General features: G+C 42.0%; 6 protein-coding genes; 3 read left to right on the top strand and 3 right to left on the bottom strand.

Annotated features, from left to right (window-relative positions):
• Nucleotides 1-1,160: 1,160 nt before the first annotated feature.
• FFUJ_10158 (uncharacterized protein) lies at nt 1,161-2,498 on the top strand (the record flags this gene model as incomplete). XM_023567860.1 has 5 exons in its annotated part: nt 1,161-1,458; nt 1,523-1,615; nt 1,672-1,800; nt 1,867-2,178; nt 2,227-2,498. 5 exons carry the CDS (start codon nt 1,161-1,163, stop codon nt 2,496-2,498), a joined length of 1,104 nt encoding a protein of 367 aa, XP_023435246.1.
• A 551-nt stretch (nt 2,499-3,049) lies between these two features.
• Nucleotides 3,050-5,129, top strand: FFUJ_10159 (GAL4-Transcription factor; the record flags this gene model as incomplete). XM_023567859.1 has 5 exons in its annotated part: nt 3,050-3,090; nt 3,176-3,486; nt 3,541-4,235; nt 4,285-4,763; nt 4,811-5,129. 5 exons carry the CDS (start codon nt 3,050-3,052, stop codon nt 5,127-5,129), a joined length of 1,845 nt encoding a protein of 614 aa, XP_023435245.1.
• Nucleotides 5,130-5,162: 33 nt separating this feature from the next.
• On the bottom strand, nt 5,163-5,978 carry FFUJ_10160 (related to panthothenate kinase/uridine kinase-related protein; the record flags this gene model as incomplete). XM_023567858.1 has 3 exons in its annotated part: nt 5,163-5,340; nt 5,394-5,710; nt 5,775-5,978. The coding sequence occupies 3 exons, from the start codon at nt 5,976-5,978 to the stop codon at nt 5,163-5,165; spliced, it is 699 nt and encodes a 232-aa protein (XP_023435244.1).
• A 394-nt stretch (nt 5,979-6,372) lies between these two features.
• Nucleotides 6,373-8,204, top strand: FFUJ_10161 (related to quinate transport protein; the record flags this gene model as incomplete). XM_023567857.1 has 3 exons in its annotated part: nt 6,373-6,477; nt 6,529-6,784; nt 6,868-8,204. 3 exons carry the CDS (start codon nt 6,373-6,375, stop codon nt 8,202-8,204), a joined length of 1,698 nt encoding a protein of 565 aa, XP_023435243.1.
• A 100-nt stretch (nt 8,205-8,304) lies between these two features.
• On the bottom strand, nt 8,305-10,256 carry FFUJ_10162 (related to protein-arginine deiminase type II; the record flags this gene model as incomplete). XM_023567856.1 has 2 exons in its annotated part: nt 8,305-10,178; nt 10,229-10,256. 2 exons carry the CDS (start codon nt 10,254-10,256, stop codon nt 8,305-8,307), a joined length of 1,902 nt encoding a protein of 633 aa, XP_023435242.1.
• Nucleotides 10,257-11,215: 959 nt separating this feature from the next.
• Nucleotides 11,216-12,673, bottom strand: FFUJ_10163 (uncharacterized protein; the record flags this gene model as incomplete). XM_023567855.1 has 2 exons in its annotated part: nt 11,216-12,433; nt 12,482-12,673. The coding sequence occupies 2 exons, from the start codon at nt 12,671-12,673 to the stop codon at nt 11,216-11,218; spliced, it is 1,410 nt and encodes a 469-aa protein (XP_023435241.1).
• Between the last annotated feature and the right edge of the window lie 6,376 nt (nt 12,674-19,049).

Raw genomic sequence — 19,049 nt, 5'->3', positions numbered from 1 at the left:
TCAGTTTGTGATATATCACGAGAAGACTGAGCTAAAAGAAAGTGAACTGGAGGCTTCTATCGTCGTGAGATACTGCCATATAAGATTCAGTCGTCAAAGCATGCACATAGGGAGCTGGATGAGTCTCTACAGATAAGGAAAACGCCGATAATCTATAATTATCACAAAGCCTCGTTATATTTAAAATAACTTAAACTTCAAGGCAATGCGCGCAACTGAAGTAACAGCATTTTTGAAACGCCCGGCGCATACACCAAGCAGCCCTCGACATGGAATAGATCCTACTTGACAATTGCCGCGCGACGAATAGAGCGGCGTCAAGGCAGACGGCAAGGCAGCAACAGCTCGGTTAGGCTCTCAAGACGACCTGATTTGTTGGTTGAATGCGCCCCCAATTGCGGTATTAATATATCGTGGTGCAGGCAGGATGCTCGTCTGTTGGCTTTAATGAATATGGTCTGGTGATGGGGCCAACAGCTGGTTCAGGAATGCAGCAATATCATGAGGTTGGGTAGGATTTCTTTTTTTAACCGAGTCATGCAATATACTCTCGACATTTAGGTAACAGCCCGAGGCTGAGCTGCAGGAAGGATTGTTTCAAATGAATTTCTTCCAGGACCAACAGAGTTGATGACCAACATACAGTAGCAATGCTGGTGGCTTCTATAACTGTATCACCTGTTGGACCGAGTCTGACCAATGGGGTTTGGCGTCATTGGCCCCCAGAACCCCTGTCATAACTTTATGTGCTCGGTGTTTCCACTTACCGCAGGCGCTTAGGCGACCAGGACGCTGATCATTCTACACGGCATACACCACCTTTCTTAAAATCCCAGTTCAAACTGGTGCTCAGACCTCTAGGACCAACACGCAAGAAAAATACGGAGAATGCCTTCACGCACATTCTCGCAATTTACAATGAGCCCTGCAGGCAAGAGCATGGTAAACACTTTAGCAGAAGTTCAATCTCCTAGGCCCCAGTACCATTCAACTACCAATTCACTCAATGACCTACATATAATCATACACTCGCTTCCTCACATATCTGCTAAATTATCCTTCTATCTTTATTACTACTGGACTCAGTCACTCTTACTTAGCCTTATAGCCCCCATCAACCAATCTCTCGCCTCATCTTATCATCCTCCCCATCTTCCGTCATGACTTGGTTACGTCCCAATGTCTTTTCTTACAGAGCTTTACTGTTTATACTTCTTGCTCAATACGCTCTCGGCTCAATTGACTCTGTTTTTAACGTTAAACAAGGCGGTGTTGGAGTCGGTGGATGTAGCTCTTACAAGGGCAAACTCAACCGATGGTGGACAGATGCCAGAAAGCTCGTCGACGCTGCCCTCTTGTATGCGGAAGATGACAGCGTTGATGGACCTGAATACCTGTACACCTTTTTTGCATTAGACCCGCCTCCCGCCGATGACGAGTATAGAACAACAATACGCAGTATGTTCTCAATCCCCCAGTCACACAATACTTTAGGTAGCCAGTTGCTGAACCATTCCAATAGTTAGGTTACGGCTAGTTAAGAGGTTTATCGATGGCGAATTAGAACTCTCAACCGGCAAGCCTTGGTTATTCTGCTCGAGTAAGTGGTTGGAGCGTAAGTTTGTTTTGTCCCCGACGAGTCACTCTTTGGATAACGTGATCTTCAACTAGGTATGGACTGGGATGACGTAGCCTATGATAAGGAGACAGGCGAAAAGTTCACAGGCGATGACGCCAAGAAGGTGCGAGACGTAGTTGATGAACCAACTCCGCCTCCAGATGAAGCAGACCAGCCAAAAGGTGCTTAGCCAGGTGCCTGGAACATCACACTTTCCCTTATGACATGTCTGGCTCACATTTTCTAAGATTTCCCATTTTGGTCCTCGGATATCAGAGAATACCTGATAGATGAGGCCGATGACTATTGCTCGAAGAAGGTCGACGGAGCCATCCAGAACTTTGGGGCTACTCATGAGGGTCGCGGGCAGACGTGGAAAACAGTCACCATCTGTGTCAACAACTTGGGGTGGAATGCTAAAAATGACTATCTGCGCCTTGGAGCAATCCAGAAGGAAGGCAAAAGTATTGTGGAATACAGAGCACAGTCCATGACATTATTCCACGAACTCTTCCATGTTGTCCTAGGGAATGAAAAAACCGAGGAGCATGAAATGAGCTGTAAGTTCAAAGCCCCTTACATACAGAAATTGACTAATGAGCCATTAGATGATCTGAAGTATATTGCGAACCCTAGGAAGAAAGAAGGCGAGGACCCTGCCGACGAAGATCAAGACATCATCTCTACGCAGGAGGCCTTGTACAACCCCGAATCCTACACAATATATGCTCTTGCTTGCCTTCTTGGACAGAGGAATGAGCGTTTCACGTTCGCTAGTACAAGGTCGGAGCTCAAGAAGACGGAAGATCCAAAGGGCAAGGATGAGAGCAATGGAGGATCAGGCGGCGCTGGCCATCGAAAGAGGCTGCTGAGGGTTTGAGTTTGTTTGAACTTCGAAGGATGATATAGTATTTATTGAAGATTTATTTTGAATTGTTACACAAACTGTTTACTGCTCGAATTGCGTGCCTTATTCCCTAGGTGACCATAAAAAAAGTTGCTGAATTTTTTTTCCGAGACGGACGCGCTTCCTGCACGATTGGCTGTAAGGACACTGCGTTCAATTTCGTCCACGATCTAAGTCCTTGATTGTGACCAGGCTATAAATAGGAGGAGACCCCAGGAAGAAAGATATTCCGGGGAAAGCCTCCACCAACATGGTGTCATCTGCATGTCACTTTTCTTAGTGCACAGGAAAACCTTCATTTTCAACATTGATGTAGAATAACAAGGCATGGCAGATAATAAGCCGCACTTTGGAAAAATCCCCGCAGTAAGAAATATTGTTCAGTACGGCATTACGGGTGGCGAAAAGCTGACTACATACCGCCAGTGTGACTATTGCCGGAGTAAAAAGCTCAGAGTATGTCACTGCCTCATTTACTTCTAGTATAGATGCTAACAGACCAAGTGCTCCAAAGAAAGGCCAATATGCCTGAGCTGTGCGCGGTCTGGGAGGCCGTGTCGTTATAGTGAGAGGACACAAAGGACTCCTCTCACACGAGAGTAATTATTCGGCCGAACCCTTGCAACTTCCTAGCTGACCCCTCCTTTCAGCTATCTTACCAGAGTTGAGAGACGCCTGGCAAACGTGGAGCGCCTGTTCCACCAGCTTCTCCCTGATGTTGACGTCAATGAAGCCCTAGTATCTCGGGGTGTTGAGGCTCCTGTAGACGCATCCCAGCTGAATACAGCTCTGTCGCCATCGTCAAATCCTACATCGCCTGAAGCTCCAGTACAGGCCAGCGGTGCCATTTTAGATGCCGTGCCTGCAGAAAGCGATGGTTTCGACTGGCAGGAAGACGTGGATGAGCTGACTGATGGGATGGCGTCGTTATCCGTCGAACCGAGAGGGGCGGGATACTTGGGTAAGCCATCGAGGGCAGGCATAAACAGCCAGTATACCGACTAAATCTTACTAGGACCGACTGCTGGTGTCTTTTTTCTCAGATCGTTGCTTCTCTGGACCGGTCATTCGAGGCCCTTTATTGGTAATAGCCCTGAGGTTCTTCGACCATACGCTGGAGTAGAATCCTCTTCCCAGCTATCTAACGCGGTCACGTCAAGGCAGGTTATTGAACAATTAGTAAATGGCTATTTCGAGGTCTACCACCGCAGCTATCCTTTCGTGCACGAACCCACGTTTCGAGCCCAGCTTCACGAGGTTATACAGCGACCAAAACCACGCTCATGGCAGATGCTACTCTATACCATCATGGCGCTGGGGGCTTGGTGTCTCGACAACAACAACACCGAACTCGATGATGAGCTGTACCATCTCGCCTTATCTTTTGGAGATGCTGAGTCTTTGTTTGCTAGCGCCGATCTGACCTTTGTCCAAGCCCTCATCCTGTTCAGCAATCTAAGCCAGAAGCGAAATAAGCCTAACACGGGATCTAATTTTCTGGGGCTCGCGACACGAATGGCTCTAAGTTTAGGTCTTCATAGAGAGCTCCCCGAGTGGAATATCAGTCTCTTACAGCGAGAGATGCGCCGTCGTGTTTGGTGGGGGCTATACATGTTTGACAGTGGTGCTTCGACGACCTTTGGGAGGCCGATACTTCTTCCGGGTGAAGAGGCAATGGACGTGCGACCGGTTCTGAATATTGATGATGAGGTATGCGATATCGGGATACAAGATAAAGTCTTTACTAATGCGTGCAAAGGACCTTACAAGTGGAACAAAAGTCTCTCCAGAAGAGGTAAACAGGCCGACACTCTACTCAGGCATGAAGTACCAAAGTGATCTACATGTCAAGTCCAACTACATCTCCAATCGTCTGCTCTCATCGTCATGCGTGGCACCAGATGACGCGCTACCCATGGATGCAACACTGGATAAGTGGTCTAGCACATTACCAGAGTACTTAAGGCTGGATCACCATGTCCCTTCAGCCGAGCTTGCGTTCTACTTCAACAGGTCACGTCTTTGGTGGCGATTCTGGAACCTCAAGATCATCATCTTCCGCCAGTTATTTCTTAAACGAGCAATTGGCAAGGGGAATAACAGCATAACGGTACCAGTCAATGAGGTTGATGAAAGGTGTATGAACATTGCGGCACTCGCTGCGAGTGCGACGATAGTTTCGATCGATCAGTATACTACGGAGAGACAGAGAACTAGACTTGTGACTTGGTATTCAATGTAAGTCGTTCTGCACAAGTCTTCAGGGTTTGTATTAACTCCTGCAGCTACTTTACATTCCACGCTTCCTTAGTCATCGTCCTTGCTATCCTCAGTAATCCAGAATCACCAGACATGCCCAAGTGGCAGGAGGACGTCAACACAGTCCGACACATCTTCCGACAAGTATTTGCAGATAATGAGCTTGCGACTCGCTGCGCCAACATCATCGACGTTATTCTGCCGGACCCTCTGTTGACATCGGGTGATTGGGCAAATGTCCAGCTTGATCCCATGCTGATGGACTTTTCGACGTGGCCGGCAGCTTCTGCTGACGAGTTTGCCAGTGTTCTTGGCTGGGCTGACTGGGCCAACTTTCCGCAGTGATAGCCTTGTTGGATGCCGCTTTTCCAGGGATCATCAGTTAATGATGCGTACGTTTGGTTCGATCAGATGGGATCTTATGTAGTCTCCGTTCGGTATATCGTTTTCGTTGGCCCGCTGGATCGCCGCTTCTATCGTCGTCTCAATTCCGGCTCTGAGGTGTCGGGATGCCAGCCGTTCCCTTGCTATGTCGACTGGGACATCTACAAACCATCTTCAATTGAGTTAGCGTGGAACAATACTTGACGAGCAACCGACAACACTTACTTATCGTTTACCAACGTGGAAATGCGTCTCCAAGGGTCTTGGTCCAAGAGTACATAGTTGCCTTCGACGATAACAATTCTAGTGCGTGAAGAGATCTCAACGGCATCGGGGATCGGGTCTTTTCTCGCGTGGTCAAAGCCTGGCGCTTTGATGATGGTTTCGGGCTCGTCAGGTGTCGTCACAGGTGTTTTCCTGAGTAGCACTACGAGATCTACCAAGGCAGTGGCATCGAATGTGAAAGGTGCCCCACGTCTTCGAAATGCTTCATCAGGGTCGAGGAAGGAAGAGAGAGTCGTGCGAGTATAATGGAACCCATCCTGACAAGTTGGATGTTAGTGGCGTAGTTGGTGCTTGTAGTTAGGGACTTCAGGACATACTGACCATGGCAAGGACTGCGACATCAGAAATACCATTCCTCTTCAGCTCTTGGATCAAAGCATCTGAAATGGTGGTTTTGCCGGATCCTGGTACGCCAGCCAAGGCAATCAAGATTCGTTGCGTTGGACATGACAGTTTCTGCCAGGCCAGAAGACGCTCGACACGCTGAATGAGCTTTCCTGTTGTCTTGATCAAATCCCCATCCATATTGAGATAATTTATCATGACATTTTATTCTCTACGGAATGGTGACTTTTTCACGGCTCTTTAACCTCGTCCTTTTAGAGGAGATCGGTCCTACTCGAGTCATGGATCGACAGCTCCAATTCCCCACGGGATTCAGTAGTCCGGACACTTAGCTCCTGGTTTTCTAATTGGCTCGGACTGGAGTTGGCCGGACCCAGCGAGATGGAGTCCTACGTAGTATCCAACTCCAGTATTCTGTGGGGTTCAAGTTGCACGCGGAGCAAAACTTGATCACCTCATGCTGATCCTATACGAATATAAGAACCCCAGAAAATCTCCGCAAATTTTCGTTTCCCCAACTCAATCCCCAGATTCAGCTTCGATCTAAGAATCAATTCAATTATCGAGTTTCAATATGGCTGGTGACCAAATTAGTGGCGAGGAGCAGCTAGCTGCAGTACCCAAGAAGGGTGTCTGGCGCCAGTTGCGTGAGAACCCTTACATCTTCGGACTCTCTATGGTGAGCGGTTTCTAGTCGTAGCCCTTATCAAAACTGACATTCTGTGATTAGTTTTCCAGTCTTGGTGGCTTCCTCTTTGGCTACGATCAAGGCGTCGTGTCGGGCGTGTTGACCATGGAGTCGTTCGCCGCTGACTTTCCACGAATTTACCTTGACAGTGGCTTCAAGGGTTGGTTCGTCTCAACCTTGCTTCTCTGCGCGTGGTTTGGGTCTCTCATCAACGGCCCCATTGCCGACTACATTGGTAGAAAGGGCTCGATCCTCCTAGCTGTTGTCGTCTTTACTATAGGCTCAGCTTTTCAGGCTGGTGCGGACTCTATCCCTATGCTTTTTGCAGGCGAGTAGCGCACTCTCATTTCACTCAGTCGCTCTTCCTAACAGAAACCTCAGGACGTGCTGTCGCTGGTCTTGCAGTTGGAATGCTGACCATGATTGTACCCATGTATATGTCTGAGGTGTCAAGCCCCGGCATCAGAGGTACCCTCGTCGTTCTGCAGCAACTGAGCATCACTCTTGGCATCCTTGTGAGCTACTGGCTAGAGTACGGGACCCAGTATATCGGTGGCCATCGATGTGCACCCGATATTCCGTACTCAGGCGGCACTTCCGACAAACGCACGTTCGATCCTCGATACGATGTCGGCCCCAATGGTTGTACAGGCCAGTCCGAAGCTGCTTGGCGAGTTCCCTTTGCCCTCCAGATATTCCCTGCGCTTGTTCTGGGCATCGGCATGATATTCTTCCCCGAGTCCCCACGCTTTTATCTCATGCGCCACAAGGAAGACGAAGCCCTCGCCGCTCTGGCTCAACTCCGTCAGGTTCATGTTGACTCAGAATACATCACAGCTGAGTATCTGGCCATCAAGACAGAGGTTATGTTTGATGAGTCCGTTTCGGCGGAGAAATTCCCCGGAAAGAAAGGCCTGTCCCTCTTCGCTGCTCAGCATGTCGCTCTCGTGTCTACGTGGCCTGCCTTCAAGCGCCTCGCTATCGGCTGCTGCATCATGTTTTTTCAGCAGTTCATGGGCTGCAATGCCATCATCTACTACGCCCCTACAATGTTTGCTCAGTTGGGACTGTCTGGAAATACATCTGGTCTTTTGGCGACTGGTGTATACGGCATCGTCAACACCCTCTCAACATTGCCCGCCCTCTTCTTGATTGACAAGCTCGGTCGTCGTCCGTTGCTCATGTGTGGTGCAGCCGGAACGTTCATCTCTCTCGTTATTGTCGGTGGCATTATTGGAGGCTTCGGCTCGGGTCTCGCCGACAATAAGGCTGCTGGCTGGGTTGGCATTGTCTTTATCTACATCTACGACGTCAACTTTTCATTTTCCTTCGCGCCCATCGGTTGGGTCCTGCCTTCGGAAATTTTCAACCTTGGCAACCGATCCAAGGCTATGGCCATCACTACTAGCGCTACTTGGATGTGCAACTTCATCATCGGCCTTGTGACACCTGACATGCTTGCCAACCTTGGCTGGGGTACCTACATCTTCTTTGCCGCATTCTGCCTTCTCGCCTTCCTCTTTACCTACTTCTTCGTCCCTGAGACTCGTGGAAAGAGTTTGGAGGATATGGATCTCGTCTTTGGCGATACTGCATCTCATGAGGAGAAGGCCAGGTTGATGGAGATCGCATCTTCCATGGGCTTGACAGAAGCCGTGCCTGGGCACAAAATCGGTCTAGCTAAGGAAGACGATACTACTGCAGAGCACTTCGCATAGGTCTAGAGTATGAGGCATATGGAACATCTGAGATTGTATGAGGTAGAAGAGCATGAAGTAATATTGGAATATCGCATAACGCGGTTGGAAAAAGAAATATCTAAAACTTGATGTCTACAGCCCTCCACGAATTGCTGCCACAGTGAACGTCTCCTTGGAACTTGAAGTGAGAGAACCAATCATCCTGATAAGTAATGTTGTACCCGGCACTAGCATATACCTCGGATACAGCATTCGCAAAGATATCCTGCTTGTTGATTACGGGACCCCAGGGCTTAGGTGCAAGGACCTTCTGGTCCGGCAAAACCAGACCATTGACGGTACCTGGCCAGAGAGCCAGAACCTGTGTAGCTGTATCAATCGCACGTCGTTGCAGTGAGTTCTTTGGAGTACCGGCCTCTACGATCGATTTCGCCTTGTAAATAGGTCCCGTAGCGCCTTTCAACGTAATGCCGGTCTTGCTTGAGCTCTTTTGAGGCGTTTTGGAGGCATCTTCCTCTGCAGTTGAATCTGATGGCTTCTGTCCGGGACATAACCAACTGTTTGACTCAGCATAGTAGAATGGCATAGGAACTCGGAAAATATCCTTGTCAGTGATTCCAGTCTCTCGCTTCAGGATGTTGAGATTGGCTTCAATGCGCTGAGCTGAGCTCTTCTGGATGGCGTCAAAGTTCTTGAACTTGAGAGCCTCTTGGATAGTCTGCCTGGGAAGACACAACTCCTGCTTCTTCTCCTCCACTTGAAGTGAACGGGAAACAGCCCTGACGCTTCCATGACCGGCTTTCGACGCCTTCTTCAGAAGATCAAGACCCTTGAGCGGATCGGCAACCATAATGATCCATCCACGTTCATTGTAGGTAGGCAGGAACTGAAGGAACTCGTCAACATGGCCAACGTACAACCAGCTCGTATCGAGAATCAGAGGGTCTTGGACCTCTTGGGCCTTGAGAAAGTCAACCATGAGAGGAGCTCTTCCGTCCCAAGCGCCCATGATCGTTCTTCCTTGAGGGAACGACTTTCCGTTGTGCTTGTAGGGCGGAATAGTCTCCAGATTTCCAGTGGAATCGATAGAATCGCCGTCACCTGGATGTTGAACTGCGCCGACCTTATCGTTTCGGAGTTCATGGAATGCGTCGCGGCCGGATCTACGGGAGCTCTGGACCGATCGGATCATGATCCGGATAGTAATCGGGCCATTCGGGCCAGGCATGCTTGAGTATCCAGGTTCAAAAAAGTCCTGTGTCCAGACATCTTGGTTGTCGAAGAGGAAGATGGGGTCTTTGATACCGGAACTGGCGACGTTGCGCTTGATGTCATCCACAAACTGCTGCTGCTGAGGGTTGGAGCCAGGTTCGTTCACACCCGTTGAAAAGATGCGCTGGGCGACCTGCCCGTGGTGGTGAGTCAATACAGGAGCAACTCGCACAGCGACAGTGTCGGTTGCTTTTGTCTTGCCATCAGTGACTGTGAACTGTATCTTTGCATTTCCATCCCAGCCCTTGGGTCGACGAACATCGCGGGCATCAACACCCAGCTCGAGACCCGATGAAAGCTCCTTAGTAGTGAACACATAATCGCCCGCTACGTAGATCCATTTGTTACTCTTCTTTGTAAAGACACGGACCTTTGCTGCGGCTGTTTTATCAGTGACTTGGATGGATCCCTTAGCAGATGGGCTCAATCCAGATATGGGAAGTGTTTTGAGCGGCGCAAGATATTTCGGGTTACGTTGAATGTCATCTGTCGCATCATTGCACAAATCCAAATAAGTCTCGTTGCTGGAGATGATGTCGACGCTGGGTCCCCATTTCTTAGCGCAACGAAGGCCAGTATCGCCGATGTTGGGCAAGATTAAGGCACCTCGATTAGCGGTCCATGAAGATTTGCCGTCGATGTCTTTCTTGTCGACTTTTCCGTCGCGGTTGGTATCTGCGAGGATGGTCACTTTGAGAGCATCGCATGTTGCAAACAACGCTGTAGTAATTGTCAGCTGGGATAATCTCAATTGAATCCAGCCTGTGTACCTAGTGTCAAGACAGTCGGAAACTTCATTTTGACTTAGAACCCCGAAGGTATTAAGTTGAAGGACGCAAGAGATAATTGACTATTTTATGTTCCTCGACACATGTTATGCTTATTTATAGCAATTGATAGAACATCCTTCCATTGAACTCTAATCTCGGTAACATGACTAGAAATCCACTAGCAGGCTCGTATAGATCCTGCGCTCGTTTTCTAGACCAGTCGATTTCCCGTGGTGGAGCAATGTCCCTTGCATTCCCGAGGATCCAAATATGGTGGCTCGTTTTAGGCTGTTGTTAATGGTCATAGCGTTTAAACCCCCTGATGCTTTCGTCGACAGTCGTACCGTCGATCTGATAATGGACTTAGTTCTGGACCTCTTGAGGTTGACTGACTGCACATGTAGGAGCGCGTGATCTAAACATTATCTGCAATCTTTATTCTAGTTTCACCGAAGATCTGGCTGATTATGATCCGCATATTTTTGGCGGTACAATGGCCGTAAAACTAAAGTTACCTAATCTTTTGTATTATTTAGGATAGAGATCCTAAATAATTATCTGCAGGGAGAGAGGCAATGTTCTAACGGCTTACCGTTGGCTGTTCGGAGAGCTCGGGAGGAATTCCTAATCTCAAGGCCACGGCAATAGCTTTACTTCATTGTCGCTTTTTTCAGGTACTTGCTACATTGTAGGCGACATGCTTTTAGTTGCTGGATTAAGAGTCTGTCCAGGGTATCTCTCTGTGTATATGTGTTTGAAACGAGAACGGGTAGTAGGTCGCGTGACTGAGTCAAATTAGTAGCAGTAATAAAGCTAACTATATCTTTTATGATTACTATAACAGAAAGTAGTTCAAAAGGGATCCTGAATGCTTTGCATAGCTGCATCAATAATCTGTATAAAATGATTCATTATGGTGAATAGAACTCTAAGCTGACTGTAAAAAACTTCAGACTCTCTCCTCCATCACAACTCGAGTAACCATGCTCAAAGTCCAGACAGGATCTGGGGGAAGAGCTTCTCAGTGAAGTCCCAAAGAATAGGAGTGTAATCAGGAGCCCATGTGAGACCAGTCCAGAAAGTGTTGCGCTGGCCCTGGAGGGCATAAATCTTATTATAGAAGCCCTCCTCAAGCTCCTGAGCACAGACCTTGGGAACAGTCAATCCGTGAGATGCGAATGCAACAATATCAGGAGTGGTAACATCGTAAGTTCCAGCCTTGTCAATGTTGGTGAAGACCTGCTTGATGAGAGCCTTGGCCTTCTGAGCTGTCAGGTTGGCCTGACCAAGGACACGAGTGGTCCAAAGGTCCTGCTCACCGGAACGAGAGTAGGCGTCGACAAAGTTACCTCGTGGAAGGTAGTAGTTAGTGGCGTTGTCAGCGGTGTTGGTAATGCCGGAGACGTCCTTGGGTAGGCTTGTCTTGCCGACGACGCCAACGTACAGCGTCTCCCAGGAGAATTTGGAGAAGAGCGACTTTTCTTTGGTATCGAGGTCCCAGGTACCCACGTTATCGGGCGAAGGAGTTGCTGCAAAGAGAACCTTCTTGGCCTTGATGGTCTTCTTGCCAGAGGGTGTCTGCACGACGAGCTCTGAGCCCTGGGAAGTTCGCTTGCTCCAGGCAACTGTGCTTTCAAGAAGAACGTCATCCTTGATCAAGTTGTAGACGTTGTCGTAGAGCGACTGGGTAGAGCCTGTTGATGGATACTTGAATGAAGGGCCAGTAAGACCAAATCCAAAGGCCGCAAGCTGAGGCTCTCCAACAACAGCCATGACATTCCAGGTCGGGGTGTGCGTCGCGTCGGAAAGCCAGATAAGGGTTCGCAGGATGGAAAGGGCACTTCCAAGCTGGTACTTCTCAAGGAACTCGCCAAAGGGAAGAAGAAGGTCCTCGGGGACTTCTCCCTTCTTGAAGTAGCCGTTCTCGAACCAGGGTTGATACTTGATGGCCAATGCAGCATATGTGGCCAGGGCGACAGTGGCATTGACAGTGCCGTAGTCGGGATCAACCTTCTTTCCGGTGCTGAAGTCAATGTCCTTGGTGGTGAGTAACCCCTCGGCGGCGCTGACTAGATTGGGAGAGACGAGTCCGACATTGAACCGCTTGAAGAAAGCCTTGGTTGTCTTTCGGTCAAGGTACGCTTGGACTCCGTAATTGATCGGGCTCGCATTGGCGCTGGGCTTGTAAACGTGGACATGGCCGCCCTAGGAAGGCGTCAGTAACAGTCTCTTCTCTTGGCCAAGTTAACTCACAAGTTTGTTCTCTTTCTCAATCACCACGACCTTCTTGCCGTAATCCTCTCGCAGCCTGACTGCAGCGTAAGCACCAGTTGCGCCACCGCCGACAATACAGACATCGACTTCGATGGTTTCCTGCTTGGGCGTTGCGAGGACACCATGGCCTACCAGGTAGGCAAAGAAGGGGAGGAAATTATTCAGCTTCATCTTGTCAGTGAATCGAAGGTGAATGAAGAGTTCCGAGAGAAGAGGGAGGGGAGAAGGCTTAAGTACTTGCGGCTGATTGCTGACCTCCCTTGTGTCACCGGCCTGGCCCAAAATTTCAATTGCACGTCAGCACGAGCACAGCGAATCAGCAGGTCGGTAGAATGATGCAGTGTGACTCTGTCATTTAAAAATTCCGGCACGAACGCACGGCCGACTACGTAGTACCGTCGATCAGAAGGGATTTTCAGGGCGCCGAGGGAACTACCGACGTAGCATCCGGGACTTTCGGCCATGCAACAGAGTTTAACGTCCCCCACCCAAAGACCGGCCACCCCTACAGACTGGCCACCTTATTCTTAACCCAGCCACCTAATTTATATATACTTTAAACAGTTATAACTCTATTAATTTAATTCTAATTAATTTTAAACTAATACTAATTAATTTAGAATACCTTTTTTTACTAAAAAAGATATAAATACTACACTTTAGATAGTTATAGACAGTATATTAGTAAATAAAGTAACTAAAGCTTATAGTATTAACCATTTTATACTCTAAAGTTAAATTAAAAAAAGTATAATACTAAAAGAAGCCTAAAAACCTTACTAAAAGCTCTTTAATACTTAAAAAAAGAGTCTTTAAAACTAGATTATTATTTAAGTTAATCTAGGATACCTTATATTATATTAGTAAGTTAGAGAGTTTACTAGTAAGATTGCTATTTATAATGGCTTTCTAGAAGGCATTAGAAAGAACTAATTATAGGGCTTTTTAAGATAAAATCCTAATATTAAGATATTAAAAGGCAAGAAAATTAATTTTAATTAATATTATAGAGCTTCTTTTAAATTAATAAAGGCATTTTTTATATTCCTTATAATACTAGCAATATATCTAGTTAAGTAGGAAAATAGATATAATATTAATAAAGTTAGAATAATAAAAAGAATAGAAATAAACAGTCTATTTTTTAGTTATTAATTAAAAAAGTTAGTATTTATTTATTAGCCTAATTCTTATATCTAGATTATAATTCTTAAGTGTATTTTAATAATTAGAAAGGTCTTAAGACCTATAGTTATTTTTAAGGGGAAAACTGTTGGAAAGCTTGTGTATTGTCCTTCTTCTAGAAGAGGGGAAATTCTATATCTAAATCCCTTAACTTCCAGCATCTTACTGAGGTTTTACCTAAATATAAGCAATTATTTTATTCTCCTAATTTAACACCCCTCTTCAGTATATAACAATTCTAATAGTAATATATTAATCTTAAAGATTTAAGTATTATATTATATTACTTTAGTAAGATATTAGTAGACTATTATAAGGTAGTCTATATTTATATTATCTTAATAACTAGATTTTAGTATTTATATTTTTCTGCCCTGCTAAAATTATTAGTCTTTAGCAAGCTCTTATTAATATCTTATCTACTTATCTTTAAAATTCTTTAGTTATAATTTCTAATAGTTTTATTACTATATTCTATATTAACTCCTATATAAATATTCTCTAAGAGTTTATCTATAATCTAGAGGTTTAGCTAATTAATTAATCCTCTAGTAAGATTCTATATTTTTACTATATCTATAATATTTACTGCAATCTCTCTCTTTAATACTATATTAGCCTCTTACTAGAATATTATATTTTCTATATTAATAACTAAAAGAAGTGCAGCTCTATATATATTTCTCTACCTTAATTGCTAGATCTTTACTGATATTTTACCAGTTCCTTATAAATACTTTAATACAGTCTAGGCTTACTACCTGGCAATTAAGTGCCTCTAGAATTATTTTATTAATAAAGAACTTAATCCTATTTAGGTCTAGTAGGCCTATACTATAATTAAGTCTTATAGCGCGGCTTAATAAGTAATTGCTAACTATATATATAACCCTGCCTCTAGTAGTAGCAGCACTCTAGCTACTATAATTTAGTCTTAAGATATTATATCCCTTTAGAACCTTTAGGCACTTTAATGCCTTATTTCTATATATTTTTTATTAAGGCTTTTTTAACTTCTTAGCTAACCTATTTCTAGGGTAGTATTAAACTTACTCCTAAGGAAATATCTGCTTAGGTTACCTCTATAATGCCTCTCTATGCCTATAATATCTCTGCCGCAACCTGCCTTTATTTAGCAATCCTTTGCCTAAATACCTATAAGGATATCCCTATTAAAGGTAAGGGGACCTATAATAAACTCCTATTTACATTTAAAGCCAAGCCAGCTCTTTATACTCTACTTAATAAGTATTTAGATAACCCTATTTTTAATATTTTAGTTACTTTTGCTGGCATTACTCCTATTAGTTATCCTAGCCAGTCTACTCCTGCCTGTCACTAAGGCGCCGCTAAGCCTCTCTGCACCTTTAAGTAATTTAGCTAGAGGTTTTTAGTTCTTTAGTCTTTATTGTATGGTTAGCGTTAGTTATATAAGCGTTTACTAGGGCTTTACCCCTTTTATACTTTAGTGGTTTTTTAGAGGTAATAAATTTAAATTAAATCTTTTAGGTATCTATTCTATTATATAACCTAATTTAAAATAATTTCTATCTACTATCTAATCGCTATAATCTTAGCAAGCCTTAATTACTTAAGAAAATTTTAAAATTTCTTACTAATAAGGTTTTTAATTAGGCTATTAGCTATTAGCTAAGTTAATAGGATATATATTATATCTACTATTCTATTTACTACTTCTTATTTTAGCTAATAGTTATAAATCTATATATATTATAGCTTTATATATAGCTTGACTAATTCCTCCTTAACTAGTTAAATAGTTTATAAGTTATTGTATTAGATAGTTACCTTTAGTGGCTTAGCAGGGCCTCGCTAAGGGATCTTATCTTCTAGATTAACTTATAATAAAGATATAAGCCGGCTTATAAAGATAGCCTCTTTGGCTACTTATAATAAGGCAAGTAATTCCGCCTTAATAGTAAATATAATTACAGTATCTTACTTATTTACTTACCAGCTTATTACTCCTCTAAATAGTTATATAGTAAAGGCCTATAAGCTTTAACAGTCTATTAAGTTATTAGTAAAGCTTATATCTAAGGCTACTAGTAACCCATTAACTAAAGAGTTATTATCACTTCTAAATTAAAGGGCTAAATCTTTAGTTTAAGTAAGATACTATAATACTCTATCTGCCGCTTTATAATATTATAGTCCTAGGTTTTAGTTAAATCTTATTAATTGGCTAGCTATAAAGGCAACATCTAGATAAGTTATTACCATAATATACATAATAGTACCTACTTTCTATTAGTAACTATTTATACTTTTTAGGCTTAATAATTTAGTATATAGTAATAACTCTTCTTATGCCATTAGGACGACTGCTCTATATCTTAATAGGGGGTCTGGAAGTAATTATTGCATTTTATTAATATATACAGCTTAAGAGAGCTATAGGCAATGGTTTAGTCTATCCCTTATAACCTTAATACCTAAGAACCATTATAGGGTCTTGCCTCCTTTAATATAATATATCTCTTATAACTTCTTTATTAGATCTTTTACCTTTTCTTTTTATTCCTTTAGGTAGCAGAAAATACAGTCATCTACATAGAAGAAAAATACTATATTGCCTTAGACCTAATAACAGTCCTTGCCAAGTACTTGGCAAAATCCTATATATAATAGACCTTTCTTAAAATGTTTTTACCATAAGAGAGATAACCTTTAGAGTCTATATAATGCCTTTTATAGCTTAAGGACCACACTAGGTTTTCAGTAACCTATTAGCATTTCTATATATATATCTTTATTTAATATTAATTATATAAATATATTAACTGTATTATACTAAAGCATCTTATAATTAAATCTAATTGCAATTGCTATTAGAACCTTAAAAGATATTCCAGCCAGTATAGCTATATATATATCTTGGCTATCTTTTACCTATTAGTCTCCCTAGACTACTAATCTTGCCTTAATTTTTAGGAATCTTCTGTATTTATCTAACTTATAGATATATATCTAGTAATATCTAAGTATTTAGTAACCTTTTGCCATAATCTTAGCTACTTCTATCTACAATTAAAAGAGTTTATAGCTCTTTAAATAAGCTTCTTCTGCCTTCTAGATTGTATCCTAATACAGATAACTCTTTATATTAGTATATAAGCTAGGAAGCCTCTCTAGAAGCTTCTAATATATACTGATATAAGGCCCCTTTTCCTTGCCTAATACAGAGCTTATCCTATCCCTTTAGGCCTCCTGCTTTCCCGCACTAAATTGGTTTAAAGGCTAAAGTAAGCTCCCTCTCTCTAGTAAGTTCTTAAAGCTAGCTAGACTCTCTTAACTCTTATGACCTTAGGTCTTCTGTTAGGTGCCTATATATATTTTATACTGCAATATCCCTATTAGGAACATTATATTAAATAGAATATGATTTCTTACTTATATTTCGGTAAGGGTTTTACTTACTGGCTTACTACCTCTCTTTACCTTTAGGTTATTTTCTATTATATAGAAGAAACTTAATAGAGGTGATTTTAGGGGTATTAGTAATAGCTTAAATCTGAACTAGGTGTATGGTTCTGATTCCTTGCCTATCTTTATTAAGTTATTGGCTTTAGGGCTTATAAATTCTATATTTTTATTAGTAATTTTATTTAGTTCTTTATTTGCTAGATACCTCTGCTATAGATTAGGCTAAGTTTGCTAAAGTAAGATTAGTTCTTTAATTCATTTCTCTATTACTATTAGGTCTTTGGCCTATAGGTTATCTTAAAGGGTTGCCATATTTCCATTAAAGCACTAGTATTTATTAAAGGTAATATCCTATATTAAGAATACCTCCTTATTTAATAGGTTCTAGATCCTATAGGAATTACTTAATATATATCCTACTAAATATCTAATCTATCCTTTAGGGGTTTAATAATATAATCTATTGCATTATAGTTATATATCCTTTATTAATGTAAATACTTTATATCTATATACTTTAAGGTATAATAGGTCTGGTTTTACTAACTGCTTGGCTATACACTCTAAATAGAATATCTTATATAGTAACTTATACTATCTCTAAACTAACAGCATACAGTTATAAAAATAGGTAGCTGCCTTTATTAATTTAGGCTAGAGGTATTCTGGAATTTTTATATCTGCCTTTATTACCCTGCTTTTCTAGATAATAACTATAACTACTCTTTCTGCATTACTATTTTAAGCCTATATATTTAAAGCAGATAGTTTATATTATATTCCTTACTAAACTATTTTAGTATACACTTATAAATAGATTATTATAATCTTATTATTGCATTTAATTACCTTTACTTTCTTAAAGTACTATACTTCTATTATATTTAAAAAGCCTTTTAGTACTAAAAAGATAGTAGGGATTATTTAATTAGTTATATAATAGTCCTAAATAAACCCTAATACTCTATCTATAAATATCTATACTAAACTATAGCCTATATATCCTAATAATATAAGGTAAAAGTCTATAGCTATTTAATCTCCTAGACTTATAACTTAAACCAACTCTTAAGAAGTATAATATACCAGTTAGTAAGCTTTTGCCACTTTATATACATTACAGTTAACTGTAATTATTTGCTATATTCCTATTAGAATCTCTAACTTTATCTATACTTCTCTTATAGACGTAACTAGGCATTAGAGAGCCTCTAGCCCTAAGTGGCCTAACCTTAAGTATTATATTAAAGTATTACCTCTTAATGGCTTTCTCTTAATTTACGTTATATATATATGCCATTTTAAAGGGATAGGAAGTATATTTATTACTAGTCTAGCTTATATTAGTTTTAGATCTTAAAGAGAATACTTATATTTAAGCACTTATTGCCCTTTAATCTTTAAGACCTTACTAAATTTACTTCTATTTAAATGCTATAAATAATTATTTCCTAGGCTTATATCCTACTAAATTCCTTATTTTCTTAGCTTAGTAAATAATACTAGATTTATAGCTAATATAATATATAAGGCTATATTATAAAGTTACAGTATTCTTAGCATGCCATTACTTAACTTAAGTTTAATTTATACTTTACTATATCCCTCTATTAAAACCTATATTACTCCTAACCAAAAGAAGTCTCTAAAGGCTACTGCCCTAAAGTTCTTTATTTACTTTATATCCCTAAATATATATATAATTACTCCTAAATCTAATAATATACTTTTATTTAGGAGGTAATAGTTAGCTACTATTAGGCCTGCACTTAGCTAAGTAGAGCTAACTAGATATAATTAGGCTAATCCTTCTAGTTTTAGCTTCTTAATTTAATTAGCTATACCTTTCTTGTTTTCTTCTATCCTTCTCTATACCTAGTTAGCAAGAGCCTATACTAGTTTAAACCCAATATAG

Source organism: Fusarium fujikuroi, chromosome FFUJ_chr09 (genome assembly GCF_900079805.1).
Source record: "Fusarium fujikuroi IMI 58289 draft genome, chromosome FFUJ_chr09".
In the NCBI taxonomy this organism is placed as follows: domain Eukaryota; kingdom Fungi; phylum Ascomycota; class Sordariomycetes; order Hypocreales; family Nectriaceae; genus Fusarium; species Fusarium fujikuroi.
The sequence above is the reverse complement of the archived record's forward strand: the minus strand, read 5'-3'. Positions and strand labels throughout refer to the sequence as shown.